Raw genomic sequence first — 22,530 nt, forward strand, 5'->3', positions numbered from 1 at the left:
TCTCCGGAGGAGCTACAGACCTTTCGCGGCATGCTGAGGGCCTCACTGCTTCTGCTACATCCTCTACTGCCTCTACTCCGGCCTCTTCATGTTCCCATTATGCTCAGTCAGGTATTCCTTTCGGTGGTCATTGTGCATCGGTTGTTTCCACTCCGTGGATCATTAACTCCGGTGCCACTGACCACATGACAGGTTCCTTCAACTTATTTCACAAATATACCCCTTCATCTGGAAAAGACAAAGTTCGAGTAGCAGATGGCTTTCTCTCCTCTGTATCTAGGAAGGGTTCCATAAGCTGCTCTCCTTCTCTTACATTGTTTTTTGTACTACATATTCCTAATTTTACTACTAATCTTCTCTCCATTAGTAGTTTGACTCGAGATTTGAATTGTAAAATAACATTTTCCCCTAATTATTGTATTTTCTAGGATCTGTAGCAGGGGAGGACAATTGGATGGGGTAGGGTGCATGGTGGTCTCTACTTGCTTGAGGGCGCTTCTACATCAACAGCCTTGCCTTCTCAGCTTCATTCGGTTCCTCCTCAGCTTCATTCTGCTTCTTTTACTACTTTGTATCAATGGTATTGCCGCTTAGGCCATCCCCCTCTTGGGATCTTGTCTCTTTTATTTCCTAAACTTGTTAAAGAATATAATCGAACTGAGTTTTTTTGTGAGGCAAGTGTTATGGCCAAACAAATTCGGTCTACTTATTCTCCAGTTAATCAAAGAAGCATGTTGTTTTTCATTTGGTTCATACTGATGTATGGGGTCCCTCTTGTCGTACTTCCATTTCTGGTCACCGTTGGATTGTTACTTTCATAGATTGCCATTCTCGTATCACTTTGGTTTATATGATGCAACATAAGAGTGAAGTATTCCGTTGTTTCCAACTATTTCATAAAATGGTTCAGACCCAGTATCAAGCTACCATTAAAATTCTTAGGAGTGATATTGGTACTGAATACACTGAGGGCCAGTTCCAGAAATATCTAGTTGATCATGAAATCATTCACCAGACCAGTTGTGTTAACACTCCTGCCCAAAATGGGGTGGCCGAAAGAAAGAACCGCCATCTTTTGGAAGTCGCTCGTGCACTCATGTTTGCTCATCATGTTCCTTCACAATACTGGAGTAATGCCGTCCTTACTGCTGCTTATCTGATAACCCGAATGCCTACTTGGTTCTTGAGTGCTCACTCTCCTATTGAGGTTTTGGAGGGCTCTTCCTCTTTTGTTGTCCCTCCGCACACTTTTGGTTGTGTATGTTATGTCCGTGACACACATTCCCCTGGCAAATTCGAACCTCGTGGTCTATGGTGTATATTCCTTGGGTATTCTCCTACACAGAAGGGTTATCAGTATTACTTTCCCCATGGTCTTCGTACTGTGGTTAGTATGGATGTTGTCTTTCATGAGTCAGTTCCCTATTATTCCTCGCCACCTCTTCAAGGGGAGTGTAATAGCGAAGATGTGGCTGTCCAGGAACCTTTTCTCCCTATTTGTGTTCCTTCACCTTCACCCTTGCCTGTCACTGAGCCTGTCACTGACATTTCAACACAGGGGGAGCCTACTTCTCAGTAAAAAGGCTGAGGCTGATTAATGTTCCCAACCTTAAAGTCTTTCACAAAAAGCAGTCAAAGAAAAAGCAAGTTGAGATCTCCACCACAACAGCACCTGAACCTGTTCAGTTGGAGTCCCCTGAGCCAGATCCGAGCTCTACTGGTAATCCCTCTTCTCCTCAACCTTCTCTTAATCTTGAATTACCTATTGCTCACCGTAAGGGAACTAGGTCTTGCACTCAGCACCCCATATCTCATGTTGTCTCTTATGATGCATTATCTACTTCCTATCGTACCTTTGTTTCTTCCCATTCCTTTGTATTCCACACAATTGGCAGGAGGCTTTTGCAGATGCAAAGTGGAAAGCAGCCATGGTAGAAGAAATGAAGGCTTTAAAGAAAAATAGCACATGGTGTATTGTAGTTCTTCCTCCAAGAAAGAAACCAGTTGGGTGCAAGTGAGTATTTATGGTCAAACAGAAAGTTGATGGTAGTATAGACAGATATAAGGCAAGACTTGTGGCTAAAGGGTTCACTCAAACCTATGGAATTGATTACTAGGAAACCTTTGCCCCAGCTGCCAAGCTAAATACAGTGAGAGTTCTGTTGTCTTGTGCTGTGAACCTAGGGTGGGATCTATAACAACTTGATGCGAAGAATGCTTTCCTTCATGGAGAGATTGATGAAGAGGTGTCTGGCATCTCATCTGACACAACCAATGGCAAAGTATGCAAGTTGAAGCGTGCTCTATATGGTCACAAACAGTCCGCTAGAGCTTGGTTTGGCAGATTTCATCAGGCTATGACCTCTGTGGGGTTCAAACAGAGCAATGCTAATCATACTTTATTCATCAAGCGCCATGACAACAATGTTACAATTCTTATTATATATGTTGATGACATAGTTTTGACTAGGAATGACAGATAAGAGATGAATCGTCTCAAGGAGTTTCTCGGACATGAGTTTGAGATTAAGGATCTAGGACAGCTAAAGCATTTTCTAGGGATTGAAGTTGTCAGATCATCAAAAGGCATATATCTTTCCCAGAGAAAATACATCCTGGACCTTTTATCAGAGACAGGGTTGCTGGGTTGTCATCCTAGTGAAACCCCTTTAGAGGCTAACACTAGGCTGGAGGAATGTGATGGAGAACCAGTTGACAAAGGTCGTTATTAGAAGTTGGTAGGTAAGCTGATCTACCTATCTCACACACGACCAAACATTGCCTTTGCTGTGAGCCTGGTAAGCCAATTCATGCATGATCCATATTCCACTCATATGGAGGGTGTTCTTTGCATTCTTCGATACTTGAAGTCAGCACCAGGAAAGGGAATTCTCCTATCCCCACATGATCACTTTCGAGTTGAAGCCTATACGAATTCTGATTGGGCTGGCTCTTCTGATCGCAAGTCTATTACAAGGTATTGTACTTTTGTTGGTGGCAACCTAGTCACATGGCGCAGCAAGAAGCAAAATATGGTGGCTAGATCAAGTGCCGAGGCTGAATTTCGTGCAATGGCCCAAGGCATTTGTGAGTTATTATGGCCTCGGGGGCTACTTCGAGATATTGTGTTCCTATTTCTCTTCCCATGATGCTATACTGTGACAACAAGGCTGCAATCAGCATAGTCCACAACCCAGTCCAGCATAATTGTACTAAACATGTGGAGATTGACAGACATTTTATCAAAGAAAAGCATAAGAGTGGCCTAGTATGTATTCCCTTCGTGAAGTCTGAAGACCAGCTCGCTGATGTGTTCACTGAGGGGTTGAGTGGAAAACTGTTTCATCCTTTTGTATCCAAGTTGGGCATGATAGATATCTATGCTCCAACTTAAGGGGGAGTGTTAAATTACCGTGGGGGGTATATGGGTACTTTTCTATGTATTTTTTCCTTTTATTCATAATAAGGGTACCAGTGTAATTTGCCTCTTTAAGGCCTCTATTATAAATAGAAGCTTGGGTTGTATAATAGAACAACCAAGCATTTCAGTCCCAAACTCTCTCTCATCCTCCAAACATTCTCTCATCTTCTAACACTTATCAACTCCTCTTCAGAGCCTGCCATCATTTCATCAGATTGTTTAGTCTGGATCAAAACAATACCAAGGAATTGGTCCTATATCGTGATTCTGTCATTGTGCTCAAAGAAGCAAACGACCAATTTTCTGTGGAGGAACATTGTCTTCACTACCCTTTGGAGACTAATAGAAGAGGGAATGCATCAGGAATTTTTGGGATTGCTACAGGTCAGCATCAAGTGTGAAGAGAATATCTCTATCAGAGTAGCTCAATGGCAACCATTATCCAGAAATTAAGGGGTGTCCTCTTTGAGTCTAGCATGCGCAACTGGCCAGTCTTCTGCTATATGTATTACTGGTTCTGGGAAATTGCTCTTCTACGTACTCCAGCTTTGTGCAGCAAGAAGGTCAATTTTGATGAACATTTTTTGTGGAACCCAGAGCCATCTGGTGTGGGTGGATCTCTTTAAAGATGGACATATGGATAGTACAAGTGTTTGTTGGGCTGGTCTTGGGCATGTCTGGAGGCAAGTGGGGGATGCAGATTCAAATGGAGCTGAGTTTTTGTCTCTAGCTAAGGGTCTCATGATGGCTCTGACAAAGAGCTAAAGCCTGTAGTTGTACAGTACAATTAAGCCAGTGGTTATTGGCTGGATGAAACAAGAGGCAGGAAGTCCAAGGGGATTTTCTCCCTGGTTTGGGTAGATCAAGTTTTCCAATATGAACGTCTCTCATTCCTGTGGAGACTAAGATCTGCAAAAGCCACTGCACACAATATTCTGAAACTGGGAATGGCCAAACGTTTTGTTTTTTTTTTTGGAGGGGGGAGGGGGGGGGATTTCATCCTATTGTAACTTATATGGCGATGGGCTTCTACCTTAAATCTTCGTTCTCTTTTTCTTTTCTTTCACTTACTTTTAGATAGGAAACAAAGAGGGAGGAGGAAAAGAAACATAGGCACATGCATATGCATTTCATAATACTTTTTTCATCGTTGAGGTATAGTAAAGATCACCACCCTTAAATGTTTGAAAATAGAGTTAATTCAAAAAATAAATAAATAATAATTATTCAACCTACTTTTAAGATATAAAAAGCAAAATAGAAATGGTTAACTTACCCTTCCTGTAACTTTTGTATTCTCCACAGGTAGAATTGCAGGATAAACACGTTCTTTTATGCTAAACCTATGGCTGCAAAATAATTACAAACACTATCATTGAAGTTCAAATTAGAGAATCTGAACAGTTCAGGCTAGGTTTACTAAAAGAGAACAACTGGAAAATAAAATGCTACAACAATGTAAAGTTTGACATCTGCAAAAGTAATACAAATATTTTTCTAAAGCCAACCATGCAAAGATCTTCATGCCGTCCTTATTGACATACAAAGCATATGATTATGGTACCCAAAAGATCATCTCTTGGGCTTCGGAAGATAACATATTAACACATAACTGAGGATATATGTGGAGCTGTAACTAGTGTTAGAAGAGGAGAAAGCATGATGTTCATGTATTAATGATACACATGGAGCAGTATGTAATGCATAGTTCAAAAACTCACCGAAATCTTGGAGAAATTTCAAGTGTCACTCGTTTCAACATGGCCGAAACGAAACAGGAGGCGAATCACAATATCAGCATTGTTTTGCTCCAAATTTTGGTGTTTCGCCAAACTTTCTCCGTCAAGAACAAAAAACTAGATTTTCGGCGATAGTTGAAATTTTCAACTTTGCTAGGGTTTTTCTCAAATCTAAAAATTCCATAAATCTTGTCATGACAAAACATCACTAAAAACCAAAACAACGGCAAAATAATCATTTGTTTTGATATCTAAAAATTTATTTTCATTCAGAGCTGACTTTAACAGCATTCACGCACACCAAATAAAGTTTAACTGGAACATAACTCCTTCAATATAAATCAGATTTAAGCAATCTTGGATTTGTTGAAAAGTTTTCAACAAATTCAAGATTGCTTAAGAAAAACTATCCAACAAATCCAAGATTACTTAAATTTGATTTATATTGAAGGAGTTATGTTCTGGTCAAACCTTATTTGGTGTGTGCGAATGCTATCAAAATCTCTCTGAGTGATAATTTTACCGTTCTTTTGGTTTTTAATCATGTTTAATCATAATAAGATTTATGGAATTTTAAATTTGAGCAAAACCCCAACATTAGAAAGTTGAAAATTTCAATTACGACCGACAATCCAGTTTTTGTTTTTCAACTGGGGGGGGTTGACCTTTTATCCTTTTGGAATTTGATTTTCTAACTATTTTACTGGATTCAAAGGGGGGGTATTTGCTTATGTATACTTAAATGATATTTAGCATAAATATGGTGATTCAACCAGGTTCAGGTCAAAAGTCCCAGGTTTCATCAAGTTTCAATGGGGATAACTGAATTTATATAGGAGGTTTAGGTCGAAATTTGCGAAATTACCGAAATATGACCGAAACATGTCGACACCTGGTCGAAACCAGGTACAAAGTGGTATCGCATTAAAGTTTCGTCCATAGTTGTCACAGCGTCTAGGTGACCCAAGGCATTGGAGAGGGTCCAAAATCAAGACGACACCAATTAGGCAACTAAGGCGTCCAAGGCGCCTGGACGCCTAGGCGATGCCTTGACAACTATGGTTTCATCTCGGTTTATTGTGAAACCGAGATATCTGCAGTTACGACCGAGATTTAGAACCATGGATTATAGTTTCTGGTTGGAGAAGACTGAACACACTTTGCGGTTCACTGGACTGAGTTCTCTCCTAGAGAAAATTCGAGGCCCAAGATCTTCCAATCTACCCATCGGTTGCTGCCCAATTTTGAGGATCAAATCAATACCCCAGCCCTGCTGTTTGATGGTAATTTTAGAGCCATCCGATGGTTCAACAACCCTGTGGTAACTAGTTATTAAATCTGGCCCTTACTGTCTATTTCTGGGACCTTCAAATATCTCAGCATCTAGCCATTGTTTTGGGCTGAGATTTGGAGGATTTATTCAACCCTATTAGACCCCCACTCGATGGGAATATAAGGCCCATCCAACATGTGTAGCTACTGTTTCTGGATATGGTTATTTTCCTTCTTGTTTGGTGTTGTTCCTGACCTGTGATAGACCTATTATGATTGCTGGTTGATTTTCTCTTTGGCAGGGATCATTCTAAGTCCTTTGCTAATTGTTATTATAGTTGTGGGGTTGATATAGTCTACATGATTCATGGTTTTTCCTCAACTCAACAATAACTCCTCCCTTGCATCTTAGGTTGTTCAATTTCTAGGAGAGGGTGGACCAGTACAACCAGGTTTGTGCATCCATTGTTAGGTGATTGTTTGATGCAGTGTTGCTGAGATTGGTGTAGAGTGTTCTGTTTACTTGTGATTGGGATCGTGCTTGGGGGTTAGGTCACTTGTGAGTTGTGACTTAGCCTTACATTAGGGAAATAAATAAAAGGGAGTATGGGCTAGAGGGGCTTAATCCTAAATAACTGGAATTATATCTCAGTAGCAAACAGAAGAACATGATTTCTTCTTCATGATAGAGCACCAGGCAGTAGACCAGGGATCACTTCGAAAGGGAAATCTCGATCACCAGGGCAGCGCTTGACCTTAGGGTTTCTGTGGAGGTCGATGACTTCAGGTGGCGTTATCCCCAACAGATAAGCAGTCCAAACAACAGCTAAGAGATGAAGATGTGATCCCTACAACTTAGTCCAGGCAGTAAATAAGAACTAGCTCTGGACTTCAATATGATCCCTTCGATTCGAACCATAGTACTATATCTCGCGATATATCGGTATCTCGGGCCTACCGAGATATCCGAAATATCCGAGATATCGCGAAATATGCCCGAGATATTGCATTTTTTCTGCAATATTTCGGGGGTTCATCTCGGGGGGTATTTGGCCATATCTAGGCCTGAAACTTCGTGGACAGCCTTATTTAAGCTTAATAAACACATTTAAACCATAAAATTGTAAAAATGTGAATTCAAATTGGTGTTTTGGGCTTGCACCCTTGATTGACATACGGTCGCCGACCCTAATGTATAAATAGTTAAATACACATGGATTAATGAAATCACAACTTAAGTTACAAATTACGAGTGCTAAACTGCTAATAGTAGTTGCTGTGCCTCCCTGGATCAATCCCACTCATGCCTCGCTGGAGTCGACGTCCATTGCTCTCTGTTTGAAGGACATATGTGGACCACGGTATAGAATTGGAGAAGAAACGAGTGTAGTCATCCACAAGTGTCACGTAAATGGAATCATCAACATACTGTAGGTAACCTATCCTAGGATATAAACTAGGGTTACCAATCGATCCAGTCCGTGAAGAAGATGATCCACTATGATATGATGTTGGCGCCGGCGCAAGAGGCGATGGCATTGGCTGCATGTATGGCTGGTGAGGTTGGTAGCTAGGTCCGCTAGGGTATGCAAAGATGTTGTCTACAAAAGATGATCCAGTATGTCCCTGGGACTGGGACTGGTAGTCATAGTCCCCTACCCCACTAAACTGCCCATATGATGATGATCCATATCCATATCCACCGTAAGGTTGTGATGCACCATAATCCGATGCCAATGGAGTGGCATGTACGTCAAAAGATGGGGCACGCCAATGTCCAGTCGGTCCTCCCTCCCTATCACCCACACTCAAACCACCAACAGAGCTAGATAGGTTATCAATGTCCATGTGATCAGGTTGCAACTGTGTTTGTCGACCCCTACGCTTCCTGTTGTATGTATGTAGGGGGCCTCTCGAGGGTGGGGGTGCGGGGGCACGTGCTCCGTGGTCCGTATCTTGTGTGGCATGATCAAACTGTGTCTCTCCAGTGAATCGGAGTGGCTCTACAGGTGTCATATCCTGGGCCTCCTGGCCTACCACATAACGCTCTCGCATCTGTCAAATTCTTCACCAAAGATCACCACCACCAACATCACCACCACCAAGATTACCACCACCAAGATCACCATCACCACCACCAAGATCACCATCATCACCATCATCATCATCATCATTTAAGGACTTAGACCAGTCTTCATCATCGCAACATTGCCACCGTGGGTGGAATGGTATGGGTGAGGCTTCCTCGCATGTATCCGACCCTCGTCGCCATATACTCGCCCACATCAGCACCAATCTCGGGTTATCATCGGGGTCGGGCCTACCTCCCTCCTCATCCAACACTGGCTCACCTCTATCCTCACCCAATCCACAATAGGGTCCTCATCGTCGAGTCAACTTGAAAGATGTCGGCTAGATCAATGGTGCCCCTCTTGTCCCACATGTCCCATGCGTATGTGTTGCGTTTCAACCTCAAGTCAGAGGCACATACACCATGTCGGATAAACGTTGAGACCCCAACTGCTGCGCCTCTTGGAGTGGATGAGTGCAAAGGTACTCCAGTTCCTCTCACAACCGATGCGAACATGTTTGGGCAAGGACTTTAATTGCTATTCTTCTTAAGTTTTCAGCCGATTCCCATACAACACCCACCATTCAATTGCATTACAAGTTTACAAAAAAAGACATGTGTCAAATGTTGTTTCAACTTTCAACTTTCAAATTTCAATACATATGTAATTTAAAACTTAAAAGAATTACCAAGATCACCACGTGCTCGCCTCAGATCGCACCTCGGCCCAAAACTTCCCAATGCATCCCTAAATACCTCGATCTACACCCACGTGGAAAATTAGTAAGTACTTCTTCACTACTTATTTGAAAGCATGAATAAGTTGAATTTCCAAATGAACTCACTTCATTGTTGCAAATTGCTTCAGAGCGCACCATCCGGCTCCAACTTCTTCACTACTTGTTTCACAAAGATCAATAAGTTAAGTTTCCAACCCAAGCCTATTGTTATATTGATACTTAGGGTTCAAGTAGTATCTTGAAATATGACATATAGAATAGAGGTATTGTCAAATGCATAGGTAATTAGTAAATAATAATACTATGAATTAGTAAACATAAAACAAATTTACTCACCAGCCTTATGCAGTGGATGCATAAGTTGATTCTCCCAGCGAGCATTTATGATATCTAAGAAGTGTTTGCTACTGTGAGGAGCCACACTATAGACACTATCTTTCATTAAGTCTATTGCAGCATATAGGACTGGCATGGTTGGGCCCTTCAGAGCGGAGTCAGCAACGTGTAGAACTTTAACTACTGGCTCTAAAACTTTCACCACTTTGCTTAGTTTGGTCCAGAAGTCCTCAGATGACATCGTTGTTTGTGCTTCCCTCCCATTTGCAGTCTTGGAACCCTTCCATTCAAACCACTCCTCAGAAGCAAACATGCTTCTCAGCCCGGCCTTCTTTGTCTCAATGCTTTTGAGAGCAATGTAGTTGGTGGCAAATCTTGTGATGCCAGGCCTAACCAAGTCACCCCCACATTTTTCCCTCAATAGATTGAGTGCATAGGAGTGGTTGTATACAAAGTTGGTGACTTGTCTTGCACTTTCAACCACAGTCTTCACCAACTTTAACTTTCCCATATCTTTTAGCATTAAGTCAATGCAATGGGCTGCACAAGGAGTCCGAAGAGCCGTACTTACTATTGTTCATCATCTTCTCACCGCCAGCTGAAGTTACTTCCATGTCGTATAACGGACAACATTCTCAATACCCACATCTTTTTCCACTACTTCCTTTAACAATCAGAATATATTTTGCATCCTTTATCTCTTTGGATGCATCCACGATTGAGGAACACCGCCCTCCCATCACAATAAACCATGAAATTGATGATGGACTTTCTTGTAGGCCCAGTCCATCCATCTCGCCATTATAGTCACCCCATATGTTTCCCACATATTCCTCATCTCACTAATGTACTCATCAATCTCACTCTTTTGTTGAGGTAGATAAACATTCATTACCTCATATGGGGTGGGGCCCTTGAATCCTGGGCCAGCCTCTGCAATGGTATCTATCATGGTATCATAATGGGGGCCTTGTGCAGTGTTTGCTGGGATGGTATGGTATAGCATCCACTTAGCTATTGATTCTTTAACCAATCCCTTCATCCCCTTCCATGCTCCTTTGATTCTGGGTCGATCGCTTCCTTTCTTCTTATGCAATTTAGGATCGATGTTGATGGTGGTACTGATCTGGTAGAGGTGTTGGGGTTGCCTCACACTTTGTGATCTTTTAAAAGGATTCAAAGTTCTAGGACCTCCAGAACTGCCAGCTCCTCCACTACCACTACCCCTACTCTTTGTCTCTTGATCATCTTGAAAACTTACTCGCTCCTTGAAACATCCACTTAAAATCCCTAGCCTCCTCTGCTTGTTTGTATGTCATCATGCGCAATGTCATCATCATCGAGGAGTCATCATCATCATCATCATCATCATCATTGTATCGTCTTCCTCCTCCCATCGAACTCCTCACTGTATCCTCAAGTTGTTCTCTTATCCTTTGCTTGTCAGCCTTCCTCTTCTTTCTTCCCCTCAAACTATCACCAATCTCCCTGGCTACTTCAGGAGGGACCATATGACAACCTACAACATCTTTAGATCCTCCAGTCAGATGTTGTTTAAGTCTACTGGACCCACCTCCCATAAATTGCATGTGACAATAGTTACATATAGATTTTCTCTTATCCCCATTAATGGGAGTACCATGTAACCATGCAATGTCACCCCTATCTTTGGCTGGCTGGTCTCTCTTGTTCCTCTGTTCTCTTTGTTCCCTCCGCCCCTTTGTTGACTACTTTCCCCACCTTTTGCTTGCCCTTCGCATGTTGTCTATCACGATCCGCCATAATGATACTTGTTTATCGAATGTAAGTAACACAAATAATTAAAAAACTTAATGTAGATGCACTTCAATTGACACTTTTAGGTTACTAATACACTTGTATAGTTATTTAATATTTTTCCCCTAACCCTTATATTTTTCACATAATTAAAACCAATTTTTTATATATAATGTTAATATAAGTATTGACCTAACACAACAAAACCAAAAATTAGTAAACATAATATACATGTAATGCATCTCAAAACATATAGAAATAACTTTCATATTTTTTCATTATTTTTTAAACTTAAAACTCATATTTTTCCTTATTTATTTCTGTTTTTTTAATTTTTTATATATTTTTCTTAATTTTCGAAAATTAAAAGAATTATTTAAGAGCAGAAAAATAAATCCGACACTGTGAAGCCGTAGATCGGCCATTGGTGTCTAACATATATTTAATTCATTACCATCTAAGTCATATTACCCCTAATTATTTCCTATTTTAGTTGTAGGAAAATGAATTTTTAAAACCAGAAAAAAAAAAAAAAAAAATACATATGGGAAAAAAATTTCGACACCGTGAGGCTGTAGATCGGCCTCCGGTGTCTAACATATATTAATATCATCAACATCCAACAACATTTGTACAAAATTTTTAAAAAAAAAATAGTTTTAGAGAAATAGAATTTACCTTAAATAATGAAAATAGGCTTGGATGATGAGCTTAGATGACCCTCCGACGTCTTCCCGGCGACAAGGAGCTTCAACAATGCTTGGATGAGGCTTGGAAGGGAGGAAGAAGAGAGAAAATTTGAATTTCAGCAGCTCTCGGTCGAAATATCGACCAAGAGCTGCGAAATATGGAATTATAAGGCTCTTAATGTGACACTATTTGTCACTTTTACAATATCTCGCGATATATCGTGAGATCTCGCGATATATCGTGAGATCCACGATATATCGTCGATATATCACGATATATCGACGAGATATTGTATTTTTATGTTTCGGAAGTGTTTCGTATCTCGGACATATCGAGATTCATGAAATATGGCGATATATCGCCGATATTTCGCGAGATTTTATACCATGATTCGAACAATGGTTTCACCAAAGTAATTGCAGGTTGGTTTGCCCTAGAGTTATGAAGGGTTTCCCAAAGTTATAGAGGGAAAGAAGGTGATGAAGGAAATCAAACTCAAATTTGAGGCTGTTACTGCTGGAAAACAGAGTATGGTGAAGAAGAATTAAGAAACTCAGGTAGAAGAGAAGATAGGAAGAAGAAGGTGAAGAAAGGAATAGAGGAAGATGGAAAAACAGTACCCAACTGTGAGAGGTAAAACCCAACTCAAGCTTCTTTCAATATTCCATACCAAATCTCAGAATCATTGGCTTACATCATGTATATAAAGAAGCAAACAAAGAAGTCCTAATCCAATCCTAAAAATGAAACAGAATTTGACCCCAACTCTAACTCTATCTACAAACCCATCAATAGGAATAAAAGAAAACTACAAAATAACTCAAACTCAACTTCCTACTAACCCCTATCGTTGACTCACTCCAACAAGAGAAAATTATAATTACAATTTACATTGATAACCCTAATTAACCCAACGTCTAAATGCATTGACTCTCCCGGTCTTTAAATGAACTCGATTCCGTAGTGTTAGGTTGTGAACCCAAGATACCCTTGTAATTATCTTGATGTTAGAGTGGTGTGTATCTAGGGAAAATGGTTGAACTGCAACTCTAGAAGGTGATCCATATCTGGAGGAAGAGACTGTCGCCAACGAGGCATGTCTGATAATGCGTGTGGCAACATCAAGTATATATGGCCTCCTAGTTTTATCTTGATGGTATTCCGTGCACCATCGTAGAGAATAGAAGCTTGTCGTTGATAAGGTCACCCTAGAAGAATGTCACAATGCACCAAAGGGGTGACTAAGCAACGCACATGGTACTGTAATCGTCCAAACTGCTATTGTACTTGAGCTACTACACTGGCTTCTTCTCGAGCTGTAGGTCCAAAACCTTGCACATGAATCTTCTTGAAGAGTTGTTTCTGCGGACGGTTGTGTGCTCGAACAAATTCAGCAGCTTGTCGTTGCTAAGGTCCCCCTAGAAGAATGTCACAATGCACCAACAGGGCGACTAAGCAACGCACATGATACTGTAATCGTCCAAACTGCTATTGTACTTGTGCTACTACACTGGCTTCTTCTCGAGCTGTAGGTCCAAAACCTTGCACATGAATCTTCTTGAAGAGTTGTTTCTGTGGAAAGTTGTGTGCTCGAACAAATTCAGCAGATATAAAATTTGCTTCAGCCCCGGCATCAACGACTGAAGATTTGTAGAATCAGAACCATGCAGAAGATTACCCTTCTGTCTGAAAAGGAGAGCCTAATCAACTAGTTTGTTTGAGAATGATGTAAGACTAATCAAGTGAGCTTCAAATTCGTCGTCATCATAATCAATACTGGGGTCAACATCTTGCTTAGGAGGAAGAGCATCATCAATCTCCAAATCCTCCTTGTTCACATTGGCCAACAACTGCTCCAGCCCAACCATAGTCAGGGGATAGGTATTTTTAGGACACTTTCTGGCAAAATGACCTTTCTTGCCACTTACTACTTCTGATAACCTCTGGCTTGCTTGCTTCCAATCTTCCTGATTCAAGCTTTTTCTCTTCGATCCGTGGTAGAGGTCTAGAAGTTGAAGGAATTTTGAGCAGCTATCTTCGCATAAGCAGCTTCCACATCAACGGACCTGAAATCACTGTTAGCCAACTCTAGTTGAATCTTAGTACTCAACCCACTGATATATCGCAGAACCCGTTGCTGGTCTCTCTCCTGAAGTCGGTACCTCAAAGACAATGTGTGGAATTCTATCGTGTAGGAATCCATGTCCTTGCTGCCTTGGTGCATTCCTGACCTGACTTGGTATTCTCTTCAGTCGGAGAAGACTGGCCACCTACATTAAGTTGAGAGGATAGCATAAGCTAAGCAGCAAAGGAAGCCGTTTCCTTTTTTAACCCGAATATTACCTAGGACCCGGGCCAGCCCCTAAAATTTTATTAAAATCAAATCACTTGGAAAAAGAATACAAGGGGGGGACGTCCCGCCTTACCCCAACCCGAAAAACATGTCTCTCATTAACCACTGGGCCCAAACCCATACAAAAAAGAAAGAAAAGAAAGACTAATTTCTGAGTACAGGCAAACCAGCACTGACTTCCCACAGACTACGCTGCAGGTCCCCCGGTGGATGGCTGCCATAGTGGAAAACAATAGAAGCCCTGGTATCACAAGCTAAGTTGGCAAGCCAATCGGCTGCCCTGTTGCTTTCCCTATAAGCAAAGGATAAGAGAGGCCAAGCAGATCGCAATAGAGCCATCGTCTCATGGAAGCAGTACCAACCTCTCCAAAGATTACACCTCTCTTGATTAATCATTCTTACAATGGTAGACGAATCTGAATTGACCACAAAATCTGCGAGACCCAAATCTTGGCACAGCTTCAAGCCATCTCTTAAAGCTCTCAACTCAGCCACCGAATTAGTGCAATCACCATAGTAGCTGGAGAAGGCAGCCACAACACTACCCTCCTTATCTCTGATAATCCCTCCACCCCCTCCTACGCCTGGATTGCCCTTACAAGCACCATCCACATTGAGTTTAACCGTGGTAAAGGTGGGACACCAATAAATGGGGAGAGGGCGTTTCAACCTGATAAGGGGATCCGAAAGGCCCAAGCATTAAAGAATTAACCCTTCTTTGTGAGAGCCCGAGCTCCTAAACTTGGAAGGATACGGAATGTCCTTCACCCAAGCTTTAATGCTCTCAATAACAGAACCAGCAGCCCGCCTTTTTTCTCTATGCCTTCTGTTGTTCCTTTCTTTCCAGAGCTCCCACACTACCAGAGAGGGAAGCAATCCTGTAATGTAGGCACAGAGACTTTTACCAATCGCCACCCCTTGCCACATCAGGATCCGACTCCTGGCATCTTGTGAAGGGATTACACCAATATCAAATACTTGTGAGAAAAAATCCCAAACCTTCTTCGCAGTGCCTCCAGCTAACCGGCAATGATCTGTTGTATCTCTCCTGGGATTTCTGCAACAGTTACATTTGGATGCCAGGGGGATCCCCACAGCCATCAAGGAATCATCAATGGGAATTTTTCCATTGAGGAGCTGCCATGTAAAAAAGGCAATCTTCGTGGGCAGAGATTGGTTCCAGACCCATTTAGAGTAGGAAAGCTCAGGTGATCTATTCCACATTTCATTCCAGGCTGATTTGGTAGAGAACTGACCGTCACTAGAAGGAGTCCAAACCAGCACATCATCCCTTTCACCTAAGGCAAAATTGCCACATATGATGCTAAGCGTGACCACATCCAAGTCAATCAGGTCCAGAATGGACTGTTTCCACCAGCCATCCTCCTCCAGAGCATCCTTGACCTGCAAAGCCATGTCAACCTGTAGCGCATTATCCACGTAGTCAATCAACAGGCCAACCCCTACCCAATTATCCAACCAGAATAAAATATTGCCAACGCCAAATCAACCATCTTGACTTCGCAAGGATGATGTCCTTATGCACCAGAGCGTTTCTCCAAGACTTCGAGCCTATCCCGCTCGGATCAGCCAACACAATATGATTGTTTTTAAGGAATTTAGCCCTGAAGAACCCACTCCACAGAGAGTGATCAGCCAGGACCCTCATAAACCTTTAAGCCTTAAGGAAAGGCCGACATCCTCCAGAAGCCTAATTCCCAACCCCCCTTCATGTAAAGGCCTACAAATCTTCTCCCAACTCACCCAATGTCTGCGCTTCCCCCACTTCGAGCTTCCCCATAAGAAATCAGCAAAAATTCCATATATCCGTCCTAGGACTGCCTTTGGCTGATCTAAAGTAGCAAGCAAATGGATGGGGATAGATGATAGCACATGTTTCAAGAGCGTAACACGTCCCCCAGACGACAAAAGCTTACCTTTCCAACCTCCACCTTGTTCCTTATTTTTCCAACTAAGTCATCAAATAAACAAATTTTTAATCTTCCAGAATGGAGAGGGGCCCCCAGACAAGTAATTGGAGTGCCTTTCTAGTGAACCCTGTAACAGATCCCATCATCCGAGCTCTAGCCGTAGAGACCTTGTCCCCTAACAAAAAGCAACTTTTTTGTTTATTGCCAATTGGCCAGAGAAGCCTTTGTATCTGCTTAGGAAGCCCAAAATCTGTTTCAAAGATTGCTTCAACCCCTTGGAAAAAATAATGGTGTCATCTGCAAATAAACAATGCGAAACACCAAGACACCCTCTAGGAAGCTGAAAGTAAGCAGTACGGCCCTCTACAAAATGATTTTTAATTCCCCTGCTCAGGACTTTTTCTGCTAAAATAAACAAGGCAGGAGATAAGGGGTCCCCTTGTCTCAATCCCCTAGTTGATTTGAAGAACCCTGAAGAGCTGCCTCCCAAAACAATAGAGAACTAGCAATTCTCAGTAGTTCTCCTGATTAAGTTGATCCATGCATCAGCAAAACCAAACCTTGAAAGGACCAAATAGAGAAAATTCCATTCAAAGCGATCATATGCCTTTGCCATGTCCAGCTTAAGGATCACATTACTGCCCCTTGTCTTCCTGTTTAAATCCTGAGTGACCTCTTGAACAATAGATATATTGTCATGGATATACCTGCCGTGAACAAAAGCATCCTGCTCTTCTGCTATCAAGGAAGGCAGCAACCCAGCCAGCCTAGCAATAATAATTTTGGCAATAATTTTATAGGCAAAGTTACAGAGCTTAATGGGACGAAAATCAAACATTACCTCAGGGTTGTCCTTTTTAGGAATAAGCACCAGGTCCTGAGGTGAAGCTCCTAGGGAGAAAGCCCCCTCCAAAGAAATCATTAATATAAGCCCAGACATCATCCTTCATAATCTCCCAGCAAGCTGTGAAAAAATGTCCAGAGAAGCCATCAGGCCCCGGAGCCCTGTTACAAGACAGAGAGAAAACCGCCTCCTTTACTTCCTCCAAAGAAGGGAAAACCAAAAGGGAAACATTGATTTCCTCTGTCACCACCCAGGGAATATGAGCCAGCAGATCCTCATCAACCAAACACCCTTGGGAGGTGAAAATATCCGAGAAATGCTTCACCGCCGCAGCCTGCACCCCTTCTTGGTCAGTGATCCACTCTCCCTCCTCAGACTTTATTCCATGGACACCACTCTGCTTATGCCTAATGTTAACCATGGAATTAAAGAATTTTGTATTCCGATCCCCCTCCTTGAGCCAGGTAACTCTGGATTTTTGTCTCCAAAAAATTTCTTCTTGCAAAAGCACCCCTTGAAGCATCTCCCTGGCCTCCGCCAAGGTTCGAGAACTCGCGAGATCTCGCCGAGTTTCTCGGATTTTTGAAATCTCGAGACGAGATTGCCTGCGAGTCTCAAAAGTGCAATATCTCGGCGAGATCTCAGATCTCGGTTGGATCTCGGTTGGATCTTAGTTTCAACCCATTATTTTAACCCACCTACCACTCAAATACCTTACCTAATTGGACAAAACTCGACATATCTTGGTGAGATCTCGGATCTTGGGTTGACCCAAAGTTGAGGCTTCGAGTTGAAAAAAAAAAAATGCACCAACTCGGCGAGATCTCGCCAAGATCTCGACTCGTCTAGGTTTTTCCAAGAGTCGAGTTGGCACCGAGACTCGAGTTTTAGTACCTTGGCCTCCGCTAGATTCCCCAAAGACTCAACGCTAGCAAGCTGGTCATAATCCGCCTCCGCCTTACTAACCGCATCCTCTGCATCTCTGACTTTCTGGTGTATATTGCCAAAAACCTCTCTGTTCTACGTACGGAGCGCACTCCGAAGACGTTTCAGCTTCATAAACAAAACAAAAAGAGACGAGCCAAAGATAGGCATCTCCCACTGACTCTTAATAAAATCTTGAAAATTAGGATGCAACAACCACATCTACCGGAATTTAAAGGCTGAGATGAATCTGTTGCCATGGTTGGAAACAGCTAAAAAGATTGGAGCATGATCCGAGCAAGTTCTATTTAAATGTCACCTCAAAACTGGGAAAAGCAGTGACCCAAGCTGGATTTACCAAAAACCGATCCAGACTAGCCATGACCTCCCCGCACCCTGCTGGTTATTAGACCAGGTAAACATATTACCTACATACCCCACATCAATAAGGCCAGTGCAGTTCACAAAGTTGCCAAACTCATCCAAAGATAAAGTGCAAGCCGGCCTGCCACCTATCTTCTCCAATGGGGAGAAAACAGCATTAAAGTCGCCCCCTACCGCCCACGGAAGAGAGGACGACCCAGAGAAACAAATTAAGGCCTCCCACAGCTCCCTCCTCTCAACCACCAAGCAAAGCTCATGGACAAAAGAAAAATGACACTTTACCCCATTGGCTGCCAAGCACTCCAAAGTGATATACTGGCAATGCTCCTCCACCACTTTTACTTACAAAGAATCCCTCCAAAAAATCCATAACCTCTCCAAAGTAAAAACATGATCCAAGCCAACCCTTCTCATAACCACAGCCGCCTTAGAAAGTTGTGCTTTAGGCTCCGCAATCGCCACAATGTCCAGCTTATGCAACTTTATCATCGCTTTCAACCGCCTAGAAGTAGGCTTATTTCCAATTCCTCATGCATTCCAAAATAAGCAATTCATTTGAAACCATTAAAGTTAACATCCACAAGCCTTATTGACCTTGTAATACACCTCTCGATCCCCTCCTTGGAATGGCATTTCCGCTTCAATTTCTTTCTCTTGTAAACATGGGCAGCAGTGAAGGAAGCAGACTTGACAGACACCCGTTCAGGCAAGGGAACAACCACCGGCCTAGCTCCCCTACCCTCTTCACCCAACCTTGCAAAAGTTCTTCGCAGCCTCTCATCAGGAGAAGCATTAAAAGCCTTGAAGCTGTCCAGAAGAGTACCACAATCCAACCCAACAGAATCCAAATCCGTAGTCCTCGAGTCATCACGAACACAGGGACGCCCCACCTTGTCACCGAGATACGGCGAAGGAGAACCACCCACCGAAAGCGACCCTGCCGCCACCACAGCACTACCAAACTCAACAGAACTGCCCACCTCGCAAGAAACCTCCACAACACTGTCCACCTCGGCTGCAAGAGAGTCCCTCACCATCTGGCCAGTAAAAGACGCCGTCTCTACCAGAGAGGCCACAACAGGGACCTCACCTTCATCCTCAACCACATAAGCCACCACCGCCTTCTCCACAGGACCAACCATCACCTTCTCTACCAAAGAGACCATAGCAGCACCCCCAACCACCCTAGCCTGAGCCACCACCTGCCCTTCCACAGCCTTTCCAATCGTAGCATAACCCCCGATTGCATCCACAACTCCACAACCAGGAACGCCAGGTACAGCAACACCAACAGAGCAATCAACCGAAGGGACTCCAAGCACAGATGCCCTCTGAGCTGAAGGTCGCTAACGACCACCTCGTTTCTTCGCAATCAGCCCAGATGAAGAGTTCCCCAGACCTGGCGCAACAGCAGCACCTCGCAAAGACCCCTCCCCCGATGGAATAAAAACCCCATCCTTGTTACGGTTAGCTTCCACTTCACCCACAGCCAAAGCAATGGCCTTCTCCGACCCGAGAGTACCCTCCTTCTTGCCTTGCGCAGAAATTCCCCCTCGAACCTTGTTCAAACAAGATTGTCTGCAACTCTCTCTGGGGTACCCAAGCTTCGAGCAAAAGTCACAGTAATAGGGTAGCCGTTCAAAGACAACTTTCTAGTAAAAACCATCAGCCCCACAACCAATCCAAACCTTCGAAGGAAGCGAAGAACGAAGATCAACTTCAACACAGACACGAGCCGCCATGATGCGTGTACAATTAGATGTAGCACAACCAATCTTCAAAACCCTGCCAATCGCACCAGCAATAGAAACCAAAAAATTGCCTTGGTAGAAATTTACTAGCAGACCAGGTAGGGAAACCCAAACCGGGGCAATGGGCGATTCCCATCCTGTTACAAAATCAAAAGTCCATTTCATGAAATGCAGAAGAAACCCCTAGATGTGAATAACTTCCTTCAACCACACCTTAACAAAGTCCGCCTGGACAGCAAACCCGAGTAACACATGCCTCTGATCCAAAGTCGAGACGACGACATCCCCTTGAAGAAAGGGAGTCTTCTCCAAGCATTCCTTGATAAAAAACAGCGAAGGTCTTCCATAGCTGCACTTAGCAATCAAGGAGGAATCGAAAGACCATTCCGAGAGCTCCACCTCTTCCCTGGAGAAAAGAACAGTAGGTTCCCCGAAAAAACGATGAAGGTTTTTTTAAATCCACCTCAACAGGTGGCAAGGCAAGAGAGCGAGAGACCACCGAAGCAAAGGAGGCATGACCGACCCCAGCAGCAACAGATCCATGGCGAGGATCGGGGGGGTGATCCTCCCGAGGAGGAAGAATCGCCATCAACAGGCCCCACGAAAACCCTAACTAACGTGCGCCTACAAAGCCACTAGTCGCGAACTTGCGCCACTAAACGGGTCAGATCTAAGGTAGCCGTCTCCTTATTCACGAGACTTTCAGTAAAACAATGACTATTGCTGCCCGGGTTATAAGGAAAAGACTCTATCAACAGATGACAGAGCGAACTTGGACAGCTTGAAGGACAAGTTTTAATCCAAAAAAAAGAGTTTGATCTTTTCTTTCGTAAGTAACGGGTCGTAGTCATCTGACAAGCCTTAAATGTAGTACGTCATCCCACCATGAACATGCATAACTAGTAAATTTAGTGAGCATGAGTTCGCACTTATTTTCAACTGGGAAGGACTTGTAAGCATGGTGCAAGATTTCGCGATATATCGGCAATATATCGGAATATTTCGTATATTTTGATCCTACCGAGACGAAATGGTAGCTCGAAATGAAAAAGTATCAAATCTCAACGATATTTCGTGAGATTTCGACGATTTTTCGTGAGTCCATGAAATATCGTCGAAATACTTTTTTTTGACTTAAAGTATCACGTGACACTTGTTTTAAATGCCATATTTCGCAAGTCTCAGTCGATATATCGACTGAGACCTGCTAAAAGCTCAAAGTTCTTCACTTTTTGCTCTTCTTCCTCTCTTCCAAGCATCATCCAAGCCTTGTTGAAGCTCATTTTTTACGGATTGTCACCGGAAACATGTCGGAGCCTCATCTAAGCACATCCTCCAAGGGTTTTTCACTATTTAAGGTAAATCCTTTTTCTTTAAAACTATTTTTTTTGAAATTACTATGTTCAAGAGTAGTTGGATGATGATGAAATATTTCTATGTTAGACACCAGAGGCCGATCTACAACTTCACGATGTCGAAATTTTTTTTACATATGTATTTTATATTTTTTATTTTCTGGTTTTAAAAATTGATTTTCCTACAACTAAAATAGGAAAAAATTAGGAGTTCTATAACTTAGATGGGGATCAATTAAATATATGTTGGACACCAATGGCCGATCTACGGCTTCACGGTGCCGAAAGTTGTGATTTGTGAACTTGTGACTTTGGGTATTGAGTTATTGACTATTGAGTCTTTGACTATTATGGAGTTTATGAATTATGATTTATGACTTATGTCTTATGAGTTTTCATTAGTTTTTTAAATTTCTTTTATGTCTTTTACTGCCTAATCAATGTCTATTTAACTATTTATACATTAGGGTCGGCGACTGTATACTGTCAATCAAGGGTGCAAACCCAAAACACCACTTTAAGTTCTTTTTTTTCGCAATATGAAGGTTTAAATGTGTTTATTTAGCTTAAATAAGGGTGTCCATGAAGTATCAGCCCTTGATATGGCCAAAAACCCACCGAGATGGACTGCCGAAATATGGCAGAAAAAATGCAGTATTTCGGCAAAATTTCAGAAATTTCGGGATATTTCAGATATCTCGGTAGGCCCAAGATACCGATATATCGCGAAATCTTATACTACGCTTGTAAGTGAAAATCCTTTTGACTTTAGTTAGTCAAAAAAATCTTCAACCCCCTTCTCGCCATCGAACTTTGGAACCTCAATCTTGATGCCATAGTTCTTATCTGAAAATTGTCATGTAACATCCTGGGGTATAGCCGGATCGGGTTGCCATCTCTATGTTGTATCTTCGATCTCTAAGACCCCAAACTGAACTGGCGT

At 42.5% G+C, this 22,530-nt stretch overlaps 1 protein-coding gene across 1 annotated transcript in view; it reads right to left on the bottom strand.

Moving 5' to 3' along the window:
* Positions 1-22,530, bottom strand: part of LOC122662651 (AIG2-like protein D) — an 87,524-nt gene that overhangs the window by 37,817 nt on the left and 27,177 nt on the right. The window contains exon 2 of the mRNA XM_043858354.1: positions 4,698-4,770. Coding sequence (XP_043714289.1) covers positions 4,698-4,770 — 73 coding nt within the window. The remainder of the gene's footprint in view (positions 1-4,697; positions 4,771-22,530) is intronic.

This window comes from Telopea speciosissima, chromosome 5 (genome assembly GCF_018873765.1).
Source record: "Telopea speciosissima isolate NSW1024214 ecotype Mountain lineage chromosome 5, Tspe_v1, whole genome shotgun sequence".
In the NCBI taxonomy this organism is placed as follows: domain Eukaryota; kingdom Viridiplantae; phylum Streptophyta; class Magnoliopsida; order Proteales; family Proteaceae; genus Telopea; species Telopea speciosissima.